The sequence below is a fragment of the Patella vulgata genome, chromosome 2 (assembly GCF_932274485.2).
Source record: "Patella vulgata chromosome 2, xgPatVulg1.2, whole genome shotgun sequence".
Classification (NCBI taxonomy): Eukaryota; Metazoa; Mollusca; class Gastropoda; family Patellidae; genus Patella; species Patella vulgata.
In genome coordinates this window covers 17,651,771-17,674,382 of record NC_065880.2, presented here as the reverse complement: position 1 = coordinate 17,674,382, position 22,612 = coordinate 17,651,771, and the positions used below count along the sequence as shown (strand labels likewise).

Genomic DNA, 22,612 nt, shown 5'->3' with positions numbered 1-22,612 from the left:
CCACTGGCCATTCCGGGCCTATAGCTGCAATATGAAAATACTGCTCTTCCCATACCTCTGTTTTAGGGCTATTTTGGAATCCTTACCTTCTATTTTCAGTGATTCTTTATTTATTTTTCGCCAAAAGGAATCATTTCTTGCCATATCTGATACATTACAAATTTATAATAATTCAACACTGTTTTTCAAGTAGAATTTTGTGATTAAAAAAAAACATTCAGTCTCTGCAGGTTCGAGTCTTGTAATAGCTGATAAGTTCAAATGTATTTTGTGTATGTTTTTTAATCGCAAAATTCTACTTGAAAATAGTGTTGAATTATTATAAATTTGTGTCAGATATGGCAAGAAATGATTCCTTTAGGTGAACAAAGAAGAATCCCGGTGAAAAATAGTCGGTAAGGATTCCAAAATAGTCTTAGAACAGAGGTGGGGAAGAGTGGTATCTTCATATTGCAGCTCAGCAGACAGGGTCCGAACAGAATCTGCTCCTAAAGGAACTATGTCAGCATTAAAAGTCATGTCGTTTTTAAGGTGCAAGAAACTTCACATTATCAGAAAAGTTGGCTTTTCACCCTCAAACGAATTAACTATTATTGAGGAATCGCTGAGATCAACCTTGCAAGATCTACATGTATGTTTCTGATCAATTTTTTTTGGGAGGGAGGCTGGGACTGTAAGTCATATGGAAAGAAGATATTTTAAATTAGTTAACAGTTTTAAGATGAAAACGGGTAACTTTTTGAAGCATACAGTAGTGTTAATAAATCTATGTATTTTTTCTCAGAAGTAAGAGTAGCTGGAGTCAATCAAGAAAGCAAACACATGATCCTACAACTAGGAAGGAAGCAGATAGATTAGTTAATGCTGCAGCTAAATTACTGGTTGCTACTGTAAGATTTATATTTAATGTATAATTAATGATAATAAAATTCCCACAAAATAATTCATACATACAGTGAAACTTACTTTGCATGTTTTTATAAAGGCTGACATAATAAAGTATTCTTTTTGATGATAATTATTATTGTTGCCTGAAATAAACTTGTAACAATCATTGATTATCTAGAGTGTAACAAATATTACATAATTGTTTACTTTGTTGAACTCATTTGTGGTTGAAGCTTGAAGCAAGGCCAAATTAAACTAATCAACTGTGATCAAATTTCCAAACATTACTCATATCTATTCAGACATATATGACTTGCATGCAAATTTAAAAAAAAGGATTAGATTAAAATATATGCATAAACAACACAATGGATGATTCTCATAGCAATATTTTGACTAAAATTTAGGCCCCCCTCAGTCCTTTTATGACATCCTGTGCAACAGGTGTGATATGTGCTAGCCAGGTTAAGGTTTCACTGTATGAATCACTGCATCACCCTGCATGTATCTAATAATGATAACAATTTCTTCACATGTTTTCTAACCATCCAACTTAAATCTTATATTATCTTAATGCAACCCTATGTTTCCAGTCTATCTTTTTTCCCATCCAATTTTTTAAAGTTCAAAGATATTTCATCTTTAATCAACTGATCTGTTTTAATACATTTTAAAGTAATCACTCCCCATTTTCTTTGCAAAATATCTCTCCCATGAATTGTGCATATTGAACCATATTTGAATAAAATTCCTCCCCATCTTTTACTAACATACCCATATTGCACGGTGATACTACTATTTCAGGAAACAGTTGAATCCCTCGATTCAGCCCGATCACCTAGACCGCAAACTGCACCAAGATCTTTTGAGGTACCGTACAAAAATAGACTTATGTAAAATTTTAAAATCTTCATATCTGCAAAATTTGATGTTTGTAATGTCATGAATGATTGTAAAAATATTTGGCATGATTTTACATGTATTTCTTGTTTCACTTCTTGATGATTTGTAAACCTATCTGTATTGTATTTAATTGTTTGAAAAACAAATATTTTATTGTGTAGATATTTGAATTAAATGTATAAGCTTTACATTTGTAGCTAGGTTACATTTACATAGGCAAAACTACATTTTCAAATATGCAAGCTATAAGTGCTTGGATAGAAATTTAGTTAGTAAAACTTCATCTATCATTTTAGTTTCTATAATAACTACTCCATGCATCTATCCTAATACGTAGTAATTAAATGTTTGTTAAATCTTAATTTTCAACACAAAATAACAGTAGTAAAACTTCATCTTCAGATTATTATTCCTGATATATTTCTTCTCTTATCTGTTCATTGTCAATTTTATGAAGCATAATATTACATATTCTGATTAGAATTTTTGGCAGTGATGGATAAAACAGTTGATGAATTATGTAGAAAGCAATTTAATTGTGTGTTTAAATTTATTAGTAGGCAAATCATTTTAAATCAAACACAACTCTTCTAGCTTTAGTTGATATTATAATTATAGCACTGTTTTTTGGTAATGTATTTTATTTCACTAATGGCTTTACTTCACTTTGCATGCTGTTGTTTGTATAGAGTGGAACACAGGGAAACCTGCTACTGGTAAAAGTTCATAGGTCAGCCGATCATATAAATAAGGTACACTCTTCAATAGTTGTTATATGTAAATCCAGTTGCACTTCTGAATTAGATTATCACAATATTAATGTAGCACAACAAAGAATTATGTGACTTATTTCTCTCTCAATTTGTGTTCCATTCTCAAAAAATTGTATGGAAATGGTTCCTAGTTATCTATTATTTAATACCTGGTGTCTCATATGGAAGAAGTGTGCTTGCTTACTATTTAATATGCTTTTTGTCCCAAACAATGATTTTTCTTTTTGATAAATTTAATGATCGCTTATTAGCATTAGTGATGCAGGACAAAAGAATTTCTATATTGTTGCTTAATGTAGAATGAGTTATTTATTGCTATACGAAATAAAAATAGAATTAATGTTTTTATTTAATATGGTGATTTATGTAATAGTATAGATATATTATTGCATGCTAACAGGAAAATAGACGACCACATACAGCCAAATATAGTTATGATATAAATGGTAGAAAGATCTTCAACACACAACTTACAGTAAGCTATTTATTCCTTGTATTGTTTCTTCAATGTGCAGTGGCACATAAAGACATTTTGAAAGGGGGAGGGTCAAAGCAAAGTCTTTCCAGGCATAGCAATACAAATCAAGTCAATTACTCAGTCCAGTTTGTTACAGGTTATTGTTACATTATATTGTAATGCACTCGGTTTATGTCAGTTGACTAGCCGTAGAGTATTCCATGAATTAGAAGCCCCCCCCCCCCCCCAACTTTTAGCAGATGGGTAAAGTAGGGGAAAAAAATATGGTTTAATCTAGTTATCAAAATAAAGTGTCATAAAACACTAATTTTACTTTTTTGTTCCCGAAATCTAATAAATACATTAATTATTCTTTTCTTTTAATTGAATACCGTGAATTTGGAATATATTGATTATGGATTATTGATCGATTATGCAGTCGTCAAGTTTTCAAAACTTTCTTGGGGAGGCCCCTACACAGTATGCTCTGAGACTTCGGTACTGACGACAGGCGCCACTGTCTTTAAACAGGTCTGTCCCCTAACATCCATCAGGCCTGTGCTGGAATTATCCCTCCCGGCTGTCACCTCTCAAAAGGAATATTGTGTGATTATTTCTGACATTTCAGGTCTGCCCCCTAACATCCATCAGGCCTGTGCTGGAATTATCCCTCCCGACTGTCACCCCTCAAAAGGAATATTGTGTGGAATTTCATATTTTGCTTAGTTATTGATTTGCAATTTTATTAATATTTTCAGTATTACGATGACAGTGATTCAGTAGTAAGGAAACCTCGAAGGTATATCAGAATTTTTATATCTTATGAATTGAAAATGGTTATTTATCCAGTCTCATTAATGATCAAAAAATGTGTTTTGAATAAAATAAAGGTCTAATTTTAATTAGAATAATCTTGTATCTAAAAAAAAATTAATAGAAAGAATTGTTTACGATGTTCAATAAAATATTTCTTAGAAGCCAGTCTGCTAGAAGTCCAATAGAAAGACCAGGATCACCGACTCCATCTGATGCTACTACACGTACCGATGACACACGCTCATCATCCATATCAGTTGATGATGTACAACGGTTGAAAACACCAGCCCCACCCCGAACAAGATCTGCCAAAAAGTATAAGAACCGTACATATATTAGTGATAATAAGAAACATGATGAAGAAGAAGTGACTGTATCTAAGACAGTACAAACTCAAGGCATTGGTACTGATATTGATAGTGTTGGTATACAGACAGAAAGGCGGCTACTAGAAAACTATGATCATGTAAGATTTTCAGCTAATTTCCCTTTCCAAATGTTAATCTATAAGATATGGATACAAATCACAACTACAAATCTACTTTGATGGATTCAGCCAAGGTTGAAATATATATGAGAATTGTTAAAAATTTTCAACATAGATAGTTAAAGTAAAAATCAAAAGTAATAAACTGACTTAGTTCCATTCTAGTGCAAAACTGCATGTTGGTAATTTACTGTCATGAATTAATTTTACCCTATTTATTTTCTTGTGAGTGTTTTGTTCTCTGAAACAATCATGGTATTATCTTGGTCTCTTCAAAATCTATGAATAAAGGCTACAAGGCTACATGTACATATGTATCTTATTACAGACTGAAGATGAAGTAAAAGAAGGCCCGATGGCTGAATATCAACTCACTGTACAAACAGGAAATACAATCGGTGCTAGTACTCAAGCAGATGCCAAAATTACCTTATATGGAGAGAGTGGTAGAAGTAAAGAATTCACGCTTACAGAATCACAAAATCACAAAATGAAATTTCAGAAAGGAAAGGTAAATATATAGCAGTTGCTATTTTTGACATAAAGCGTGATGATTTTGATCATTCCAATGGAGGAATTCACATGTTTTTATAAAACATATTATTTATATTTTTAGGAAGACTTTTTTACAATATCAGCCCATCATGTTGGTAAATTAACAAAAATAAAGATAGGTCATGATAGACCAGAACTAAGTAAGTTTTTTTTGTGATTTACTGGATGCAATGTTAATGTGTATGTTATAACTAAACAATATGCCGGTATATATATCAAATAATGGCACAAAAGTACTGAAAAGTGTGAGAATGATCTAAAAAGCACACAAACTTTTGTCAGACATATTCATACTGGCACCTACTAGTTCTGCTACTTGCAATCACAGCCTAAGGGTCTACCTGCTACCACTAAGTAGACTAGAGTTGGGTTGGTACTGACAGAGAGCTTCCACCCTGTGAATGGGGCTCGGAATTGTAGGACACCACTTTACTGCCCACTGAGTGATATGATTGCTCCAGATTCTTCTGACCAAAACAATCAGATGTGGTTGCAAAACTGTTATGCACTGTTTGAATTGAATTCATCATAGGCTTTGAATGTTCTAACAATTGTTTGAACTGTAACATACTGAAAGCCACATGGTGAAGAAAATGACACGTGTCATTGATTAAACTGAAAGTAATGATATCAATGAAAACATTTTCTTAGATTTTGTCTTATAATCTTTCTTATATTTCTTATATTTGTCTGAATGATACAAGACTAGTTTTTATATGCTGAATGCCCTACTGAATGATAATCAAAAGCTAACTTTTGCAGTGCAATTTGTTGTGGATGTTTCTATATTTACCAGCTTATAATACAACTAAGCATACCATTCACAAAAACTTTAAACATAAATATTTTAAGTATGCAGGGAGTGGGGGGGGGGATAGGTTTTAAATCCGTGCTTGTATGTGACAAGGAGTAGGGTCACCTGTCCCCAACCCACTGCCTGGGGATTTAAATTTCTGCTCAGATTTTAACGTTCAGCCAGTCAAAAGGTTGTATTCTTTAAGTATTTTAGTAAGTGTTTGAAAACAAAGCTCTTTTTCTTGAGCTCCAGATTTTGATCAACCTAGTAATTAAAATGTATGTCATACATCTGAATTTTGGTTTTCTAGGTTATGCATGGTTTTTAGACAGTGTCACAGTATCTGATATGCACGATAAAAGAGTCTATGATCTACCATGTGGTCGTTGGTTATCAGGACAATATGCTGATAAAAACACTTATCTCTTTTTACCGGTTCAGAGAGAACGAGCTATAGTTGAATGTAAGTTTTAGTAAAATATTTTTATTATTATTATTTGAAAATGATATTAATATCTTCATTTACAATATATTGTGTTTTATGGATGCAACTTAAAGAGGCATTATGGGAGATTAGATAAAGAGTTGACTGTTCGCTCTATAATAGTTAGAAAATAGATAACGTAAATAGAATATGTTGGAAATTTCAGTCAAATTGCTCCACTCTGAACCAAGATATTAGCTTTTAAATTTTAAGCCTAGACTCGATCATCATTACTAAATTCGGTACAATAAAAAACGTAGTCTAGATTATCCATTTTTGGATTTAATCATCAATGAGTGTTGAGCAGCAGATCGGATTCAAATCCAGTGAAAATCTGGCACATAAGATGGCATAGAGAGTTGATTATGGTTTGGATAAATTAATTAATGTCTAATTAATAGTTTATAACATTTCAGGCCTAAAGAAAGACCTGCAATAGGCAGATTTAGCTCTTGCATAATGTATGTTTAAATTGAAAGTATTGCATGAAAGCAGAGCTGGTAAATCATATGTTAAATTCTGACTGCTTCCATTTCCCTTCCTATATTTAGAAAAAGAATAAGTGATCTTTAATTTGATTATTTTATAGCTTCTATACAAACTCCATATGAATCGACTGTACCCAGAGAAAGACGTACACCTACACCTGTCTCCAAAGCACCTCCCAAATTGGATAAAAAACAATCAAGAAAGAGAGAAAAGCAAAAAGATGGCAAGTCAGAGTCAGAAACTGACTCGAGTGAATATACAACATCTGTAGAATCAAACGGAAAAGGAAACAAAAAATCACCAAAAAAACAAAATGGCAGAAAATCGGAATCAAGTTATACGAGTGATAGTGATGCATCTTATACAGACACTGAAACAGAATATGATAGTGATACTCAAAGTGAAAAGGTGTTTTCACTAAAAGACTCTCCCAGAGCTAAAAATAAGAATTCAGAAAACTTGAGAAAAATCAGTAATGATTCATCCAATAAAGCCAACGGTCCGACTTTTACATTCCAATCAATACAAGGTGAGACAGCCTCTACAGAAAGGTTAAATGGAGAAATTATACATGGAAGTAATGATAATAGAGTGAAGTCCAGTAAAGATGACAAAAAGAATGATAAAGAAAACAGAAAGAAAGGAAAAGAAAGCAGAAGAAAAAATAGTGAAAATGATGAAAATGGATATGATAGTAAAAAAGATTATTTGAGCGGTTATAGAGTGAGTTCATTCTTTATCAGATCGATACGAAACCTAAAGTATAAGATCAGTTCTTTCTAAACTCCACATATGCTACATATATTCTACCTTGCACTATCCTGGTTATTTAACAACCATGTAGAATAGAATACAAGTAGTATAGCCTTATTAGTCCCAAAAAATTGATACATACATATATTGCCTTCCACGATGCGATATATCAATACAAGTTTGGAATATTAATATTTCGGTTCTACTTTTATTTCATTTTCACAAATACCAACTTTGTAATAGGCATAATTTTAATTACATGAAAATGGAGAAATACGGATTTTCCCAATCATAATTTATAAATTTTGTTTCCATGTAAATATTTACATGACTTAGTCTGTTCCATGCATTATAAGACAACAATCGATCCATCTAATTGTCAAACCAAATCATGAAATTGTACATAGAGTGCAAGCTACTGACATCATTCAAATTGTGCCGAATGCTAAGATGCCCTAAGAAACTAGTCACATGCTATGCTTGCCATTAACTTTTAACTTATAAATGCACCAGTTATGATGGAATGCATATATCTGTAAGAGATTTTTGATTAGTCAACTTTGGAAGTATGTTGTAGCATGACACTTATATACACCACCGATTTTTGTAGTTGTAAATTTTTAGTTTTAGTTTAATACTATTTGGGAATCTGTTTACTTTGGTAGTATTTAATAAAACAAAAATCGTTTGATGAATTAGTGTGGTCAAATAATTGTGACCTCTATTTATCCTCATACCTTTAGAATAAAAGACAAACCATTTCTTTTTCTCTTAAACCAAATTTTGCTAAAACACTAGGCTGAGTATTTGTTTTCAAGTTTTGTTTCTTTTGTCTGCATGTAGGCCGGTTTGGAAGCTGCTCAGAAAGAAAGACTTAAAAAACGTGACGAAGAAATGGATGAAGAAAAGAAAGTATTAACCAAAGGTATGACAATACATGAGGCAGCATGGAATGGACATCTTGAACGAATAAAGCAGCTTGATGAACACTTTCCTGACTTAAAAGAGTAAGTGTAAATAATGTTTTTGTGAGCTCAATGAGCTTATGGTTTAAGGCCATCTTTGAATAAAGATTGATTTAAAATATTGCATGCAATTGTTTAAATTACAGAATTCACTCACTGTCTTGCAAATACATTGTAGTTGCTTTCACAACACAACCCCAAACGTTCGTATGTTTGACTGGTGCCATTTCCAAAATCTGGAAGTGGGCCTGTCTACCACAGTGACCATTCGTTCAGAACATATTAACCATGTTTAACTTCTATACAATCTAATTTTGAGCATCCCAACCCTTTTTTTTTTTTTTTTTTTTACTTTTATATAGAACTCCCTACCTGTGGGTGTTCCAACTTTGGATTTATATTTAGCCTTTTAACCCTCTCACAGGTGTTACTTCAGCACCCTTGTCTATATACTATCACTTTATAATATTGTTATGACAAGTAGCAATATAAAAATCCAACACAAGGTACAGTTTTCCTAGTTACCACAAATAAGGATACTAGCACATCAGTCTAAACGATCAGTTGACAATCTCTATACAACCCCAACCCTGGTAACCCCGCTAACTCTAGTAACCCCTCTAATTTTTTACCACGGAAACCTTGGCGGGGTTTCAGAATAGTATAAATAAATGCCTGAAAACAGTGGCGGAATAAGCTCCACCAAGGCTTGAGGCGGCAGTTGCTGGAGGGCCTATTTAGTTTTTAAATAGGGCCTATTTAAAATGGCGTGGGCCTATGTTGATTCCCGTTGGGCCTATGTTGATTCCCGTTGGGCCTAAACCCCACCCCCCTAACATTCATTGTCTATGCGTTTTTAATCGTATCGGACAAGTCTAAAAAAATTTTTTTTACAAAATCTTTGGGCCTGAGGCTGCAGCCTCACTGATAATCCGCTACTGCCTGAAGAGTTAAGTACAAACAAACACCAGGATAACCAGGTCCTAATACTAGCCACTCTTATCTGTTATCTACAATACAACACGGTTAATAATAATAAAAAATGTGATAGGAATATTCCTACTTACCTTTTGAAAACTCTATGTTTTTATTCTGCTCTGTCTTGTCTGTGTAGAGAACAGAATTATGTCTTGATGCTGTTCTGAATTTGTTTCATTTTTCAAATTTCTTACCTGTATTTTCTGTACCAAAGACACATTGTGTGAAGTCAATGCAAAGTGACATACATATACAAACATAAATAAAGAACAAATATTTGCAAATTATGGGGGGGTGGGGGGAGACCCTTAAATCATTCATCATTAAATTTACAGCTTTAAGGTGTACATTGTACATTGAGGGAGGGGAGGGGCCTTGCATCCATGCATTAAATTTAGAGCTGTATTTAACTTACATGTGCCCAAGTTATATATTTACTTTGCGCAACAGGGCCCAAAACCAAAATACCATGTCAGCTACATATTTTAATTCAACGTTGTAATTTCATCCAATTTTTTGTACTATGGGGCCTATGTATTTAAGATTAATATGGAAAACATGATGATACATGAAACCCAGTGTATCTCAATCAATCACGCTGATTGAAAGATACAAGGTAGACTCGCGCTGGCCACGATTGGCCTCCCTCTCTGTCTAGAAAGCCATACATGCATAGGATCGGGTGTAACTAGCATCTATAGCGGGGACAATCCACCTTATACATCATACACCCGCCAAATGACTAGATGATCAGAATCCCTAAGATGCGACTCACTGAACATATACGTGGAATCATAACCCCAGATTTCATGCACCATCATGGCTGTAATTAATCAATTTTAATTACCGGTATTTAAGAGTTGGATTTATGAATTTAAAACATGAACCAATGTTATTTTAGTTTTGCATGCTCAAAGCTTGTAGAGTAATCAGTGTATTTATTACAATGTTTGGAATGGATATTGATGATTGAAGTGTTTTTGTTTGATATTTGGCAAATTGTTGGTTATTGTTTTCTATTAAAAAAGGGTACTGGGGATATGTAGACAGTTTGTTGTGTCTTGTGTTTTTGTAGTGTGGCAACTGACAGCGTGAGCCCTGAAACTTGGGAAGGATATTGAAGGGAATCCACTGACCTCAATCAGTTGTTTTTAGATAAACATTTATTAAAAATTATAAATATGTCAACCAAGTAGAAAGTAGCACCTACCTTGTCCCTTGCTTGCTTAGCCAATAAGGCAACACCAGTTTGAATTTTTTTCTTCTTCTTGAACAGTTGTTAAAATTTTACTTCTCATAACATGGTGGAAAAATAATTTAAAAACAAAAAGTACTTGTTTGAGCTTCACAAAGGTTTTAAGTTCCACACTTTTAAGTTTTGAAATTGTCAACATAAGAAATTGTTCTGGTGGATATTTATTTATATTAGAACCCTGAAGTAGGCCTACTTAATATTAATTTGGTTTGACCTAATCTTCTACCATATATATACTATTCAAAAAAAGTAGGGGATATTTGATTTTTAAGTGTTATTAAAGTCACCTAATGAAACTGACGAAGAAACAAATGACAAAATGAAATGAAGTTCACATTCATCGATTTATTCCAAATGATCGTTAGACTAAGTAAGGCACAGACTGACCATTATAAGGGTAAAATGATACCCGGGGTCAAACAGCAAAGTTACCACAGCATCACAACCAAGTCAGTAACGGGTAAATTCTTCTCTGTTTGCCAAACAAGCATTGATCCGACGTGGCATACTCCTAATGAGACGTCTAAGGTCATTTTGGTCCAGATTGTCCCATTCCTGTTGCAACGCAGCAGCAAGTTCTTGGACACTGGCAGGACGTTGTTGACGTTGACGTAACCTCTGTCCAAGCATGTCCCAGACATGCTCGATGGGGGAGAGGTCGGGACTCAGTGCTGGCCAAGGTAATGTGGTGATGTTCTGTTGTTGGAGGTAACCTGTAACGATCCTGGCCCTGTGACATCTTGCGTTGTCATCCTGGAAGATGAAACGGCGGCCATGACGTCGTGCGAACGGCACAACATGGACTGCCAAGATGTTGTCCCGGTAGTACTGGCCTGTAACACGCCCTGCAACAACATGTAAAGCCGTTCTTCCAGCAACAGTGATGTCTCCCCACACCATAACAGAACCACCCCCAAATCGATCATGTCTGATGACGTTAACGTCTTGGAAGCGCTCGTTTCGACGACGCCACACCCTCCTACGTCTGTCCAAAAAATCAACAGTGAACCTTGACTCATCTGAAAACATCACATTGCTCCAGCGTCGATTATCCCAGTGTTGACGATCCCTACACCAACGACGTCTTGCCTGAATGTGATGATCTCTCAAACAAGGGATCACGCGAGGACGTCGGGCGCGAAGGTGACCCCTATGCAGTCGATTCCGAATCGTCTGGCCACTCACTCTCACACCAGTGTCTGTTTGAAGACGAGCGCTGATCTGATTTGCTGTGATGACACGATTTCTCAAGGCCAAGGTACGGATAAATCGATCCTTGGCTTGAGTTGTCGCCCTTGGTCGACCTGAGCGTGGTGTGTCCTGTACAGATTGTGTATCACGGTATCTGGACCATAGCCTGCTTATGACAGACTGAGAAACATTCATCGTCCGCGCCACAACCGCCTGTGTTGTGCCGATCTGTAGCATGCCAAGGGCACGTAACCTTTCATTTTGGGTAAGCCGACGCATATCAAAATTTGTTTTCTGGTCACTAAAACAATTAAACTGATGTTTCCACCCTGGAATTCAATGCCACAATGACTGTAACATTCAAAGTCAGAGTCGTGCAAATCTTGGGTTGGACCCCCATGATGATCCCAAGCATCACCTGCATTCCATGCGGTAGCTATTGGTGCGTTTGGGCGTCACATGTAACTGGAAATGTTTCTTCTGTTAGGTTCTATAGTGACTTTTTTCGTAGTCATATGCATATTTTAGTATTATGCCCCCAAAATCAAATATCCCCTACTTTTTTTGAATAGTATATATATATATTTTTTTTTAATGTGTGTAAATCAAAAGCATCCTTCCATAACACAGGTGACAAGGCTAATGAAACCTGCACATGTGCAATGCTCATATTCTTGTAGGCTGCAGACGTCAGTTTCTATGTATTATAAGGGAGATAACTCTATTTGGCTTCTAGTTAATCTCCATATTTGACTTTATTATTTCACATTATTATTATTTTGTGTGTTTTTAGAATGCTTGGATTAGTTTTCATTGAATATCTATGAATTCAGTTGGAGCCTAGGGGCCTATGGTAATAGTCCAAGTTTGATTGGTTGGTTTTAATAATATTTAGGTTTTTAGGCCTATCATGTGGTCTAATTGTAGCTTAATATTGCACAAAGTTATTTTATTTTTGGTTTGAATTATGGGTATGTGTATCAAGACAGAATTTCTTTACCCTATTGTGTAAATCTGGAGAAATTGAAAGGACAACTAAATGAACATAGTTTTAAGTAGGCCTACATTGTAGAATACTGTAAAAGGCAGCCTGAAAATGGTTCCTATCCAACTTTCAGACATGCCACTTTCTCGGTCCTTCTAGAGGTCACAATTTTTATCCAATTTAAAAAAAAAACATTTAAGTATATCACCGTTACACCATTATAATGGTTGAGTTCAAATTTCGTGAAAATCGGGGAGAAACTGCCGGACAAAATAGTGTTAAGGTGTGTAATATCAAGGTTGTGGACCATCTAGAGGTCACAATTTTTATCCAATTTCGTTGAAACTTAAAAATCATGTTTATATTCCAAAGATCTCAGTCCCTTTCGATATTAGCGCATAACGGACTGTAACTTCCTGGATTATGGCCCCTGATTCTTGTGGTCCTTCTAGAGGTCACAATTGTTATCCGATTTTAAAAATCATTCTAATATCCCATCATTACACACTGATGATGATTGAGTAATGTAATTGTGTAAAAGTATGTAATACCAAGGTTGTGGACCCACTAGCAGTCACAATGTTTGTCTGATTGTGATGAAACTTAAAATATATGTTTATATCTCAGAGGTCTCCGTTCCTTTGAATATTTGCACATATCAGACCGTAACTTCCTGGATTATGGCCACTGATTGTACAAAAAATCACATTTAGAGGTCATAATTTTTATCAGATTTTAAAAACTGTTCCAAAATATCACCATTCCACCATGGTCAAGGTTGACTACAAATTTCAGGAAAATCAAATAAAAAACTGCCCGACAAAATGACTGTTCCTGGTAACCGCTGGTTTAAAAAATGTTAAGGCCCAATTTACATTTTATTTAGAGATTTTATTCATGTTGATAAAATTAAACATTTGTTTTGCTTGGCTAGATGTGGTTTTAAGAGTTGTCAATTAAGTTGTCAAAAATATGTAACTTGGCATTAATGGAGTTTGAAACCGTACACAATGAAAAGTAGTCTTACCATAAATCAAATTATTAATATTATTATCAATCAATTAATCCTAGCTTGAATTTCTCATTAGTATCTTTTAACTCCACCAATTATTTCCTAATAATCATCTGTATGACAGACTCTGTTAATGTTTGAACCATAATATATTTTTTGTTTTCATCAACAAAATTACTATCTAAAAAACACTTTGCATGTCCAGCCTCATGGATTTTCTCTCTTTTGAGTCCTTCGGTTTCCTCCCAATGCTAAAGGCTAAAGACCCCTACAGGCAAGCAAATTATTGAAATAAAGTTGAACAATGTGTTAGTCCTGAAATGACCTAGTTTGCATTGAGTGGATGTTCAACCCCATTTTTCTCTCTTTCTTATCAGCCCTTAACATTGTTAAATTTGAAAAAGATCCTGGGTTATTGGCATTACTTAAGTCTTACTTATGTTGAATTAGAATTTAAAGTTAGATTTATCAGCTGCTAACAGCAATGTATCTTTATTATTTCATTTTTTTTGTCCCCCGCCTTTCGAAGAAAGCAGGGGACTATTAAAATGGGTTCGTCCGTCTGTCTGTCTGTCTGTCCGTCTGTCTGTCCGTCACACTTTTTGGGACACAATAACTCTCTTCCTAATTGAGCTAGAATGTTCAAACTTGGTGTATGTGTTTATTAGGTCAATGCCTTGATGGAGTTCGAAGATGAGCATTTTCCGCTTAGGGTAAGCAGAGATAAGCAATTTGATTGGTTGATGCTTTGGGACACGATAACTCTCTTCCTAATTGGGCTAGAATGTTCAATCTTGGTGTATGTGTTGATTAGGTCAATGCCTTGATGGAGTTCGAAGATGAGCATTTTCCGCTTAGGGTAAGCAGAGATAAGCAATTTGATTGGTTGATGCTTTTGGACACGATAACTTTTAATTGAGCTAGAATGTTCAAACTTGGTGTATGTGTTTATTAGGTCAATGCCTTGATGGAGTTCGAAGATGAGCATTTTCCGCTTAGGGTAAGCAGAGATAAGCAATTTGATTGGTTGATACTTTGGGGCACGATAACTCTCTTCCTAATTGAGCTAGAATGTTCAAACTTGGTGTATGTGTTGATTAGGTCAATGCCTTGATGGAGTTCGAAGATGAGCATTTTCCGCTTAGGGTAAGCAGAGATAAGCAATTTATGTCCGTCTGTCTGTCCGTCTGTCTGTCCGTCACACTTTTTGGGACACAATAACTCTCTTCCTAATTGAGCTAGAATGTTCAAACTTGGTGTATGTGTTTATTAGGTCAATGCCTTGATGGAGTTCGAAGATGAGCATTTTCCGCTTAGGGTAAGCAGAGATAAGCAATTTGATTGGTTGATGCTTTGGGACACGATAACTCTCTTCCTAATTGGGCTAGAATGTTCAAACTTGGTGTATGTGTTGATTAGGTCAATGCCTTGATGGAGTTCGAAGATGAGCATTTTCCGCTTAGGGTAAGCAGAGATAAGCAATTTGATTGGTTGATGCTTTGGGACACGATAACTTTTAATTGAGCTAGAATGTTCAAACTTGGTGTATGTGTTTATTAGGTCAATGCCTTGTGGACACTAAAACCTAATTGAGCTAGAATGTTCAAACTTGGTCTAGGTGTTTATTAGGTCAATGCTTTTATTAGGTCAATGCTTTAATGCAGTTTGAAGATGAGCATTTTCTTTTTAGATTCATTATATCATTACCTTGACTAAGTTCGATGATGAGAATTTTCTGCTTAGGCTAAGGAGCGATAAGCAATTTGATTGGTCAAGAATTTGTAACATAACTCTGTTTTTATTGATGTAGAATGTTTAAACTTGATGTAGATGTTCATTATAATTATAAGTGAATGTCTTGACTGAGTTCAATGATTAACATTTCTCGCTAAAGCTAAGCAGAGCTAAGCAATTTCTTTGACTTTGATTCTATCTGATAAAGAGTGATGAAACTTAGTTTATAGTTGATAGTGAGTTTGATTGGTCAAAACTTTTGAAAAATATAAATGTGCAATTAATCAACATGTGTCATCGATTTTTTTCCGGGATTTCGGCGGGGGACATCAGCCTCACTGTTGGCTTGTTTATGTAGAAAACCAGTAGATGGAAATATTTTGAATTGCAACAAAATATTTTATTTTCAATGATGAATGTTTATTATTTTTACAGATCTACTGATGAGAATGGTATGGTACCTTTACATAAAGCAGTAATTAATGGTCAGAAAGGTGTGACAAAGTGGTTGGCATCATCTGGTGTAGAACTAGATGTAGAAACACCAACTAGTTATACACCTATGCATTTAGCTGCATTACATGGTCATGTTAATATTATGATGGTAAGTACCTGAAAAGCTTATCAGTACACATTCAACAATATTTATTAAAGAAAAAAGGAGATCTTGGTTTTGATATTCAGGAGAGGTTCATTTGTTTGACCAAGCTGGAAATAGAGACATAATTTGCCAGGAGACAATATGATCTGCTAATATTTCTAATTGTTATCAATACATTACAGTCTTTCATCTTGTTAATCCTTTTGTAATTGTTTATCCATATTATTACTTCTCTCATCTTGTTTATTCTTAATTAATGATTAATCTGTTACATGGTTTCCAATTGTTAACTATATATTGCACCACATTTTTGTTATATATCATTATTTGCTTGATAACGATATCTGTATGTGTATCGAAACGTAGCATGTTAATAAATTCAGAAATAGTATATCCATATAAATGTTTTTAATTTGTGAAATCTACCTCTATATGTCTTATAAGGATTAATTAAGTTCTTGAGAAGAATTAAGTTAGTTTTTACACTTCCATTGTGCACATCTCAATTATTGGTCTTAACTTACTTATTTTTGTTGATAATAGTGCAAAGTATATGAAGTGGTGTCAAAAAAAAATACCGACCACCGATGTATGTTGGCAAATTAATTTAAAATATCTATTAGTGTTAGCTCTATTGATTTGAAGTTCAAATTGAACATAATATTGGCAAAGTCACAGAAAGGTCATACATGTATCTTAGGAGAGGTAAATCATTTAGTGGTAAAACGATAGATGTTTCAAGAATGAAATCAACATTTGTAAAAAAAAAACTAACAGAAAACAGGGTCTTACTGTTCTGAATATCACAAGGATGTCAGCCTTGCTAACATTTCTATGTGTCTGATATTTGCAGATTCTCCATGCTATGGGTGCATCAGTTACCGGTGAAACTGCAGAAAAACAGACCCCATTGCATTTAGCTGCTAGAGGGTAAGATATATGTAAAATCATTTAAATTGAATTATGTTATCTATGTCATTTTTGATTTTTTTTTACTTTTAAAAAGTACTTAGATTAATAAGCCATTTTGTTTTCAGGGGACATTTAGAATGTGTAAAATGGTTGGTAGCTAACAGAGCAGTTTTAACAGCAGAAGACACTTTTGGTCGTAAACCTGTTTATTTAGCCGAAGAATTTGAGCAACATACAGTCGCTGACTTTTTACGAGCCTGTGAAAAGGAATTAGAAAATCCACAGAGTAGTTTTGCTCAAATATATGGAAAGTAAGTAGTATCACTATAATTTTTATAATAATAAAAATTAAAATCATTAGTTGTTTTAACAACTACTGGTAATACAACTGATTATAAATAATTATTTGTCTACAGAAATTAAATATTTATTATGATTGTATTTTAGAAACTTAGCAGGGGATCTACCTCCAGGGGACAGCTCACGATGGAATGATGATAAGGTAAGAATTGTCCATATTTATATGGTCACATCTCGATGTGGTCATATATTGTTAATTAATGTCTTGAGTTATAGCCCTTTATTAGTTGAAACAGTTAATATCTAATATCTAAGAGTGTTTATATTATTGGGTTTTAATGATTTCCGATAACGAGAACCGCTAAGTTTATCATTGACTTCCTGTACATGTTTTTATAACACGTTATCCATAGGAACTCCTAGTAGCCAGTCAAATTTTAATTATTTCTGATAACTACTTCATGGTTTGTTACTTTTGGTCAGTTTTATGTGTCCTTGTAAATGCTCCCACTTTCTACAAGAGAATAAATGTGCAACAACCTTTGTTGACGTTTCAGACTATATAGCTGCTGCTGGTGGCCATTTTTGTTGCTATGCAGAGACATCAGATATTCATTAAAATTATTCAACTTTGAAATTTAAAAACATTTAGTGAAATTCAGGTCTGTTTATGGTGATTTTAAAATATGATCATGACCAACCAAGTGTCTCAGCACTGATTTGATAAACTGTTGTATTTTCCAGTCGATTGATATGTCACAGAAAGCCGAAGTAGGAAGTGAAGATGAGGAAACTGTTAAAAGTACAACCAATACATCTACATCATCTATTAATCCCTATCATGAAAAAGATATACAGGTAAATTTTGGTTTGTATTGTAACTGAATCTGGTGAAGAGATTGAAGCTTATTTACTGAGTGCTTATCACTTTGATATATGTTAAAATTCAGTGGTTGATTTGACCAATTGGGTACAGAATACATATATATAATTAATATGGAGGTACTTTACCATAGCTTAGGCTTTAATAACACCATTGTAATTGGCAAAGTTGGAAAGTATATTAATTATTATTCCTGAAATAAATACTCTGGGAATGGAAGTATCAAGATGGCTAAATTAGATACCATAATTTATGCCGTAGATTGGAAATACTGATATTCATTACAAAGGTTTCATCTTTCGTTCTGGTGCAATAGATTCCTACTACCAATGTAATGATTTTTAGGTTTATATTCAAGTACTGTAAGTTCATAAATTAGGTAGGCCTAATTTGAAGCTTTCCTGTTTCTTTGTATATTAGGTTTTTTCTTTTAGTTCTGCATCTATTATGACAAGAGATAAATTTGTAACAATATTTGTTCTTTTTAGGAGAGACGGAAAAGTTATGATGATCAGCACAATAAAATGTCTCAAAGAGGGAAATCTTTTCTTGATACAATTAGACAAGATATTGAGGAAGATGAAGATGACAAATAATATTTTACACCATTACTGTATTCACTTAATCAAGTATAACCACAAAACACTGTTTAATATTTCAAGATTAATAATTTTTACTATTAAATAAACTACTATATATTTAAGATATCTCTCTCTTATTTCTATATTTGACAATATAAATGTTTTATAGAGGTATTCTGTGATAATATTTAACTGCCGCTATAGAAGTTATATACTCTACTCTGTATATTCATGGTATATTTATCCTAAAGGTACCTCTACTTCAAATTCTCATATTTTTTTTTATCGAACTATGAGTTTGTGACTGACAGTAGATCTTAAATAGAAGTTATATACTCGACTCGATATATTTATGATATATTTATACTAAAGGTACCTCTTCTTAAAATTCTCAAAGTTTTATCGAACTATGAGTTTGTGACCGACAGTAGATCTTAAATAGAAGTATATTAAAAATCTGTTTTACAAGTTAGTATATTACTTAATGGTTGCACAAAACAATCTTTATACGATTAGACAATTCCAACATTTATAATATTCCTGTTAGATCTTTAGGTAGTGACAAGGTCCAAGATTTAAGGACATAAACTTATTATGAATTTTTATATCTATCACATTATTCAGTTAGAAAATCTGATAGTAATAAAAATCTGTTTTAAGAGTTAATATATTACTTATTGGTTTCACAAAATAATCTTTACACGATTTAAACAATTCCAACATTTATAATATTCCTGTTAGGTCTTTAGGCAGTGACACGAACTCAAGTTTTAAGAGGAAATAAACTTATTATGAATTTTTTATATCTATTATGTTATTCAGATAGAATATTTGATAGTAATAAATATTTTAATGGTTTGAAATATAATATTTGATACAGCTGTATACCTGTGATATGATTAGCTTGTGATATTCATCAATATTTAATTAACACAACACTTTTAGATAACTTGAAACTAATATGAGACAGATTTTTGGGAAAGTATTGTACATCTAGGCCCAGGTTTGTAAGAATATATTAATTTCATGTTGAATTTGATCAGAACTGAGTAAACATGAGCCAAAGTTTTTTAATTAGTTCAAATTTCTGTTAAAAAAAAAGAACATACTCTTATAAAGTCTTTGGTATTAACATTCATCATCATTGTTCATTCACTTTTTATTTTATAATTCATTCAACAAGATAACTCATCAATATAAGACCACTTATAGATTGTATTTTATGTGTGATTATGGTAATGCTTTAAATTATGATTGTATTTAAATTGTTGATTATAGGTATAGCTATTTTAGGTATGTGGGTTATTGTATATGAAATTTCTTTAATGTAGACAATGTACTGATTCTAGCTATTGTATGATTCAACATTTAAATCAAAGTATTTCCTATCTAGTCAATTCAGGTTTAATTTTATCCATCCATTCGCTTTATTAAGCCTTTAATTCGAATAAACATCTTTAATATTAGAATTAAAATAATTCTATTTCCAACATTAAGATATATTTTCTTTGCGTGTATTTGAATACTTAAGAAAAAGAATATTTTATTAAAAATTTTTGTTGACTTTTCAAAGATTGATTGAATACATTTTAAAGTGTACTTAAAGTGATACTGATAATTCCATCCATGTATTAATACTGCACCAGTATACACTCAATTATTCCCTTCTAGTTGAATATTTAAGAAAAAGAATATTTTATTAAAAATTTTGTTGACTTTTCAAAGATTGATTGAATACATTTTAAAGTGTAATTAATGTGATACTGATAATTCCATCCATGTATTAATACTGCACCAGTATACACTCAATTATTCCCTTCTAGTTAAAGTTTATATCTTGTATTTTATTTTAGTGTCTACATGTATTTTTATTGTTATATCTAGATCGGTTTCTATTTTGTGAACTGTGATATTGTATATATAAATATTTATATTAGATCTGAATTTAAATTTTTTTTTTGTAATAATTTCCTATGTCTAAAAAAATTTTTTTTACACAAACTTCTAAACCATTACTGGTACAGGAATTCTTTATTGAAATTATTTTCTTTGCAAAGTATTTTTTCACTTCTACAAGTCAGTTTTGTTTAGGTTAATAAGAAATAATGGTGTTAAAATCAAGGAATTTTACTTTAAATTCATTCAAATTCTCATGCATTTGGTTTACATTAATTTGTTTTCTTAAAGAACATGAAATTATTTCATTTGCAAAGTATTTTTTCACTTCTACAAGTCAGTTTTGTTTAGGTTAATAAGAAATAAAGGTGTTAAAATCAAGGAATTTTACTTTAAATTCATTCAAATTCTCATGCATTTGGTTAACATTAATTTGTTTTCTTAAAGAACATGACTTGAATTATCTGACAAATTTATGAATGTTTTTGCACAAAACTACTACTAATTTTAATTCCCAACCAGTCAATTTCACTGTTTGTTTACTTTTCTTTCCAAGGTGGGATTAACTTTATGAAAAACAAATGTTTGGTTTTTTTTGCCTTAAATCATGTAACTTCTATGTTAAGCTTACTAATTATGAATGAAGTGGCTTTTCACATAATATATTCAATACAATTACCACAACTTACTATTTTATCAAAAGCATCCAATAAAAGTTTATGTACACAAAATATTTTATTTTTAATTCAAATGTTGAAACTCTTGTTTAAGCAGGACATGTTATCATCTGAGCTATTTTGTTGGAATAGCACAGCCAAGGGGCAGATTATAGGTCTGTCATGTTTGTTAATTGGAAATGAATATTGTAATTCCTCTACATAAAGGGGGGTTGGATGGCCAAATGGTTAGCATGTGCGCCCTGTATCATACAGTCCTGTATAGTCCTGGGCCTGTAATGAGGCAGGCTTCACTCAAAATGAAAATAAACAATAAAACAGAAGACATGGAAAAACTTAGCAATGACTATGAGTGAATGTGACGGGTATTGATGTTGGTCATCTGCGGAATGGCGTTCTGCTACTGGAGGTCATAAGTTAGAACTTCAAAAAGTTAACAATGATAAGGGCGATAATCCAGGTAGAATTTCGGAAAACATTAAAATTGTTAAAATTGTAATGGATTAGTTGAAAAAATTATGCTAAAAGTTGGTGTGTTTTCTTTACAGGTCAAAAATCCCAGAATAAACCATAGTCATCAAAAACACTGTTCTAAAGAAAAAAAAAATGTTCCAAAAATTATTCAAATGGATAAATTTTAACTTTCAAGTTACAATATTGGGTTTATTTACATTCAGACATACATCATCTTGATAAGAATTTTATTGAGTACGAGGAAGAACCCTATTGAATTTAAAAATATTTGGTTTGTAAATTCTGAATGTGATTTGTGGAGTTATCTTTCAAGTCATCTTTTTAACCCAATGCAGGATAGAGTTTTCAATGGAATCATTTGGAAAAATGATGACGAATTTTATCAAATGTCAAAACTATTAGTACATTTTGAACACAGTTATGATTTCATCAACATTTTAGCTTTAAGCTTGTACAATTTGTTGACAATGATTTTAGAAGCTACATTTGCTTTGATGCTGGTGGGTGTATTATTGGACTGCATATAAGTCCCTATCCACATTATGGAATTTATGACCTGTACTGCTGACACAAATCAACATCAGTTTGTTTGGTTAATGGTACAATACCATCCAAAGCATGCCAAATCAAGAGGATATAATTTAAGTGTTGAGATGAGTTAAAGTAGTTTATTTCTATTTGACTAATTTTATTGATCTTGTGACTAGCGACTTACTCATTAGTGACTGGAGTTACAAAACACACATTAGTGACAGGAGTTACAAAAC

The 22,612-nt window shown here is 32.9% G+C and overlaps 1 protein-coding gene across 5 annotated transcripts in view; it reads left to right on the top strand.

Moving 5' to 3' along the window:
* The window catches only part of LOC126810583 (uncharacterized), a 35,593-nt gene extending 14,177 nt beyond the window's left edge, over positions 1-21,416 (top strand). For 4 of the 5 annotated variants that reach the window (XM_050535729.2, XM_050535726.2, XM_050535730.2 and 1 more), the window contains 17 exons: positions 785-890; positions 1,693-1,758; positions 2,481-2,543; positions 2,965-3,039; positions 3,780-3,820; positions 3,997-4,303; positions 4,653-4,835; positions 4,941-5,019; positions 5,986-6,138; positions 6,749-7,371; positions 8,245-8,408; positions 15,957-16,125; positions 16,976-17,052; positions 17,160-17,345; positions 17,482-17,536; positions 18,079-18,192; positions 18,706-21,416. In XM_050535729.2, coding sequence (XP_050391686.1) covers positions 785-890; positions 1,693-1,758; positions 2,481-2,543; positions 2,965-3,039; positions 3,780-3,820; positions 3,997-4,303; positions 4,653-4,835; positions 4,941-5,019; positions 5,986-6,138; positions 6,749-7,371; positions 8,245-8,408; positions 15,957-16,125; positions 16,976-17,052; positions 17,160-17,345; positions 17,482-17,536; positions 18,079-18,192; positions 18,706-18,813 — 2,569 coding nt within the window. In that variant the 3' untranslated portion in view covers positions 18,814-21,416. The remainder of the gene's footprint in view (positions 1-784; positions 891-1,692; positions 1,759-2,480; positions 2,544-2,964; positions 3,040-3,779; positions 3,821-3,996; positions 4,304-4,652; positions 4,836-4,940; positions 5,020-5,985; positions 6,139-6,748; positions 7,372-8,244; positions 8,409-15,956; positions 16,126-16,975; positions 17,053-17,159; positions 17,346-17,481; positions 17,537-18,078; positions 18,193-18,705) is intronic. The other variant, XM_050535727.2, reaches the window with a different exon arrangement.
* Positions 21,417-22,612: the final 1,196 nt, after the last annotated feature.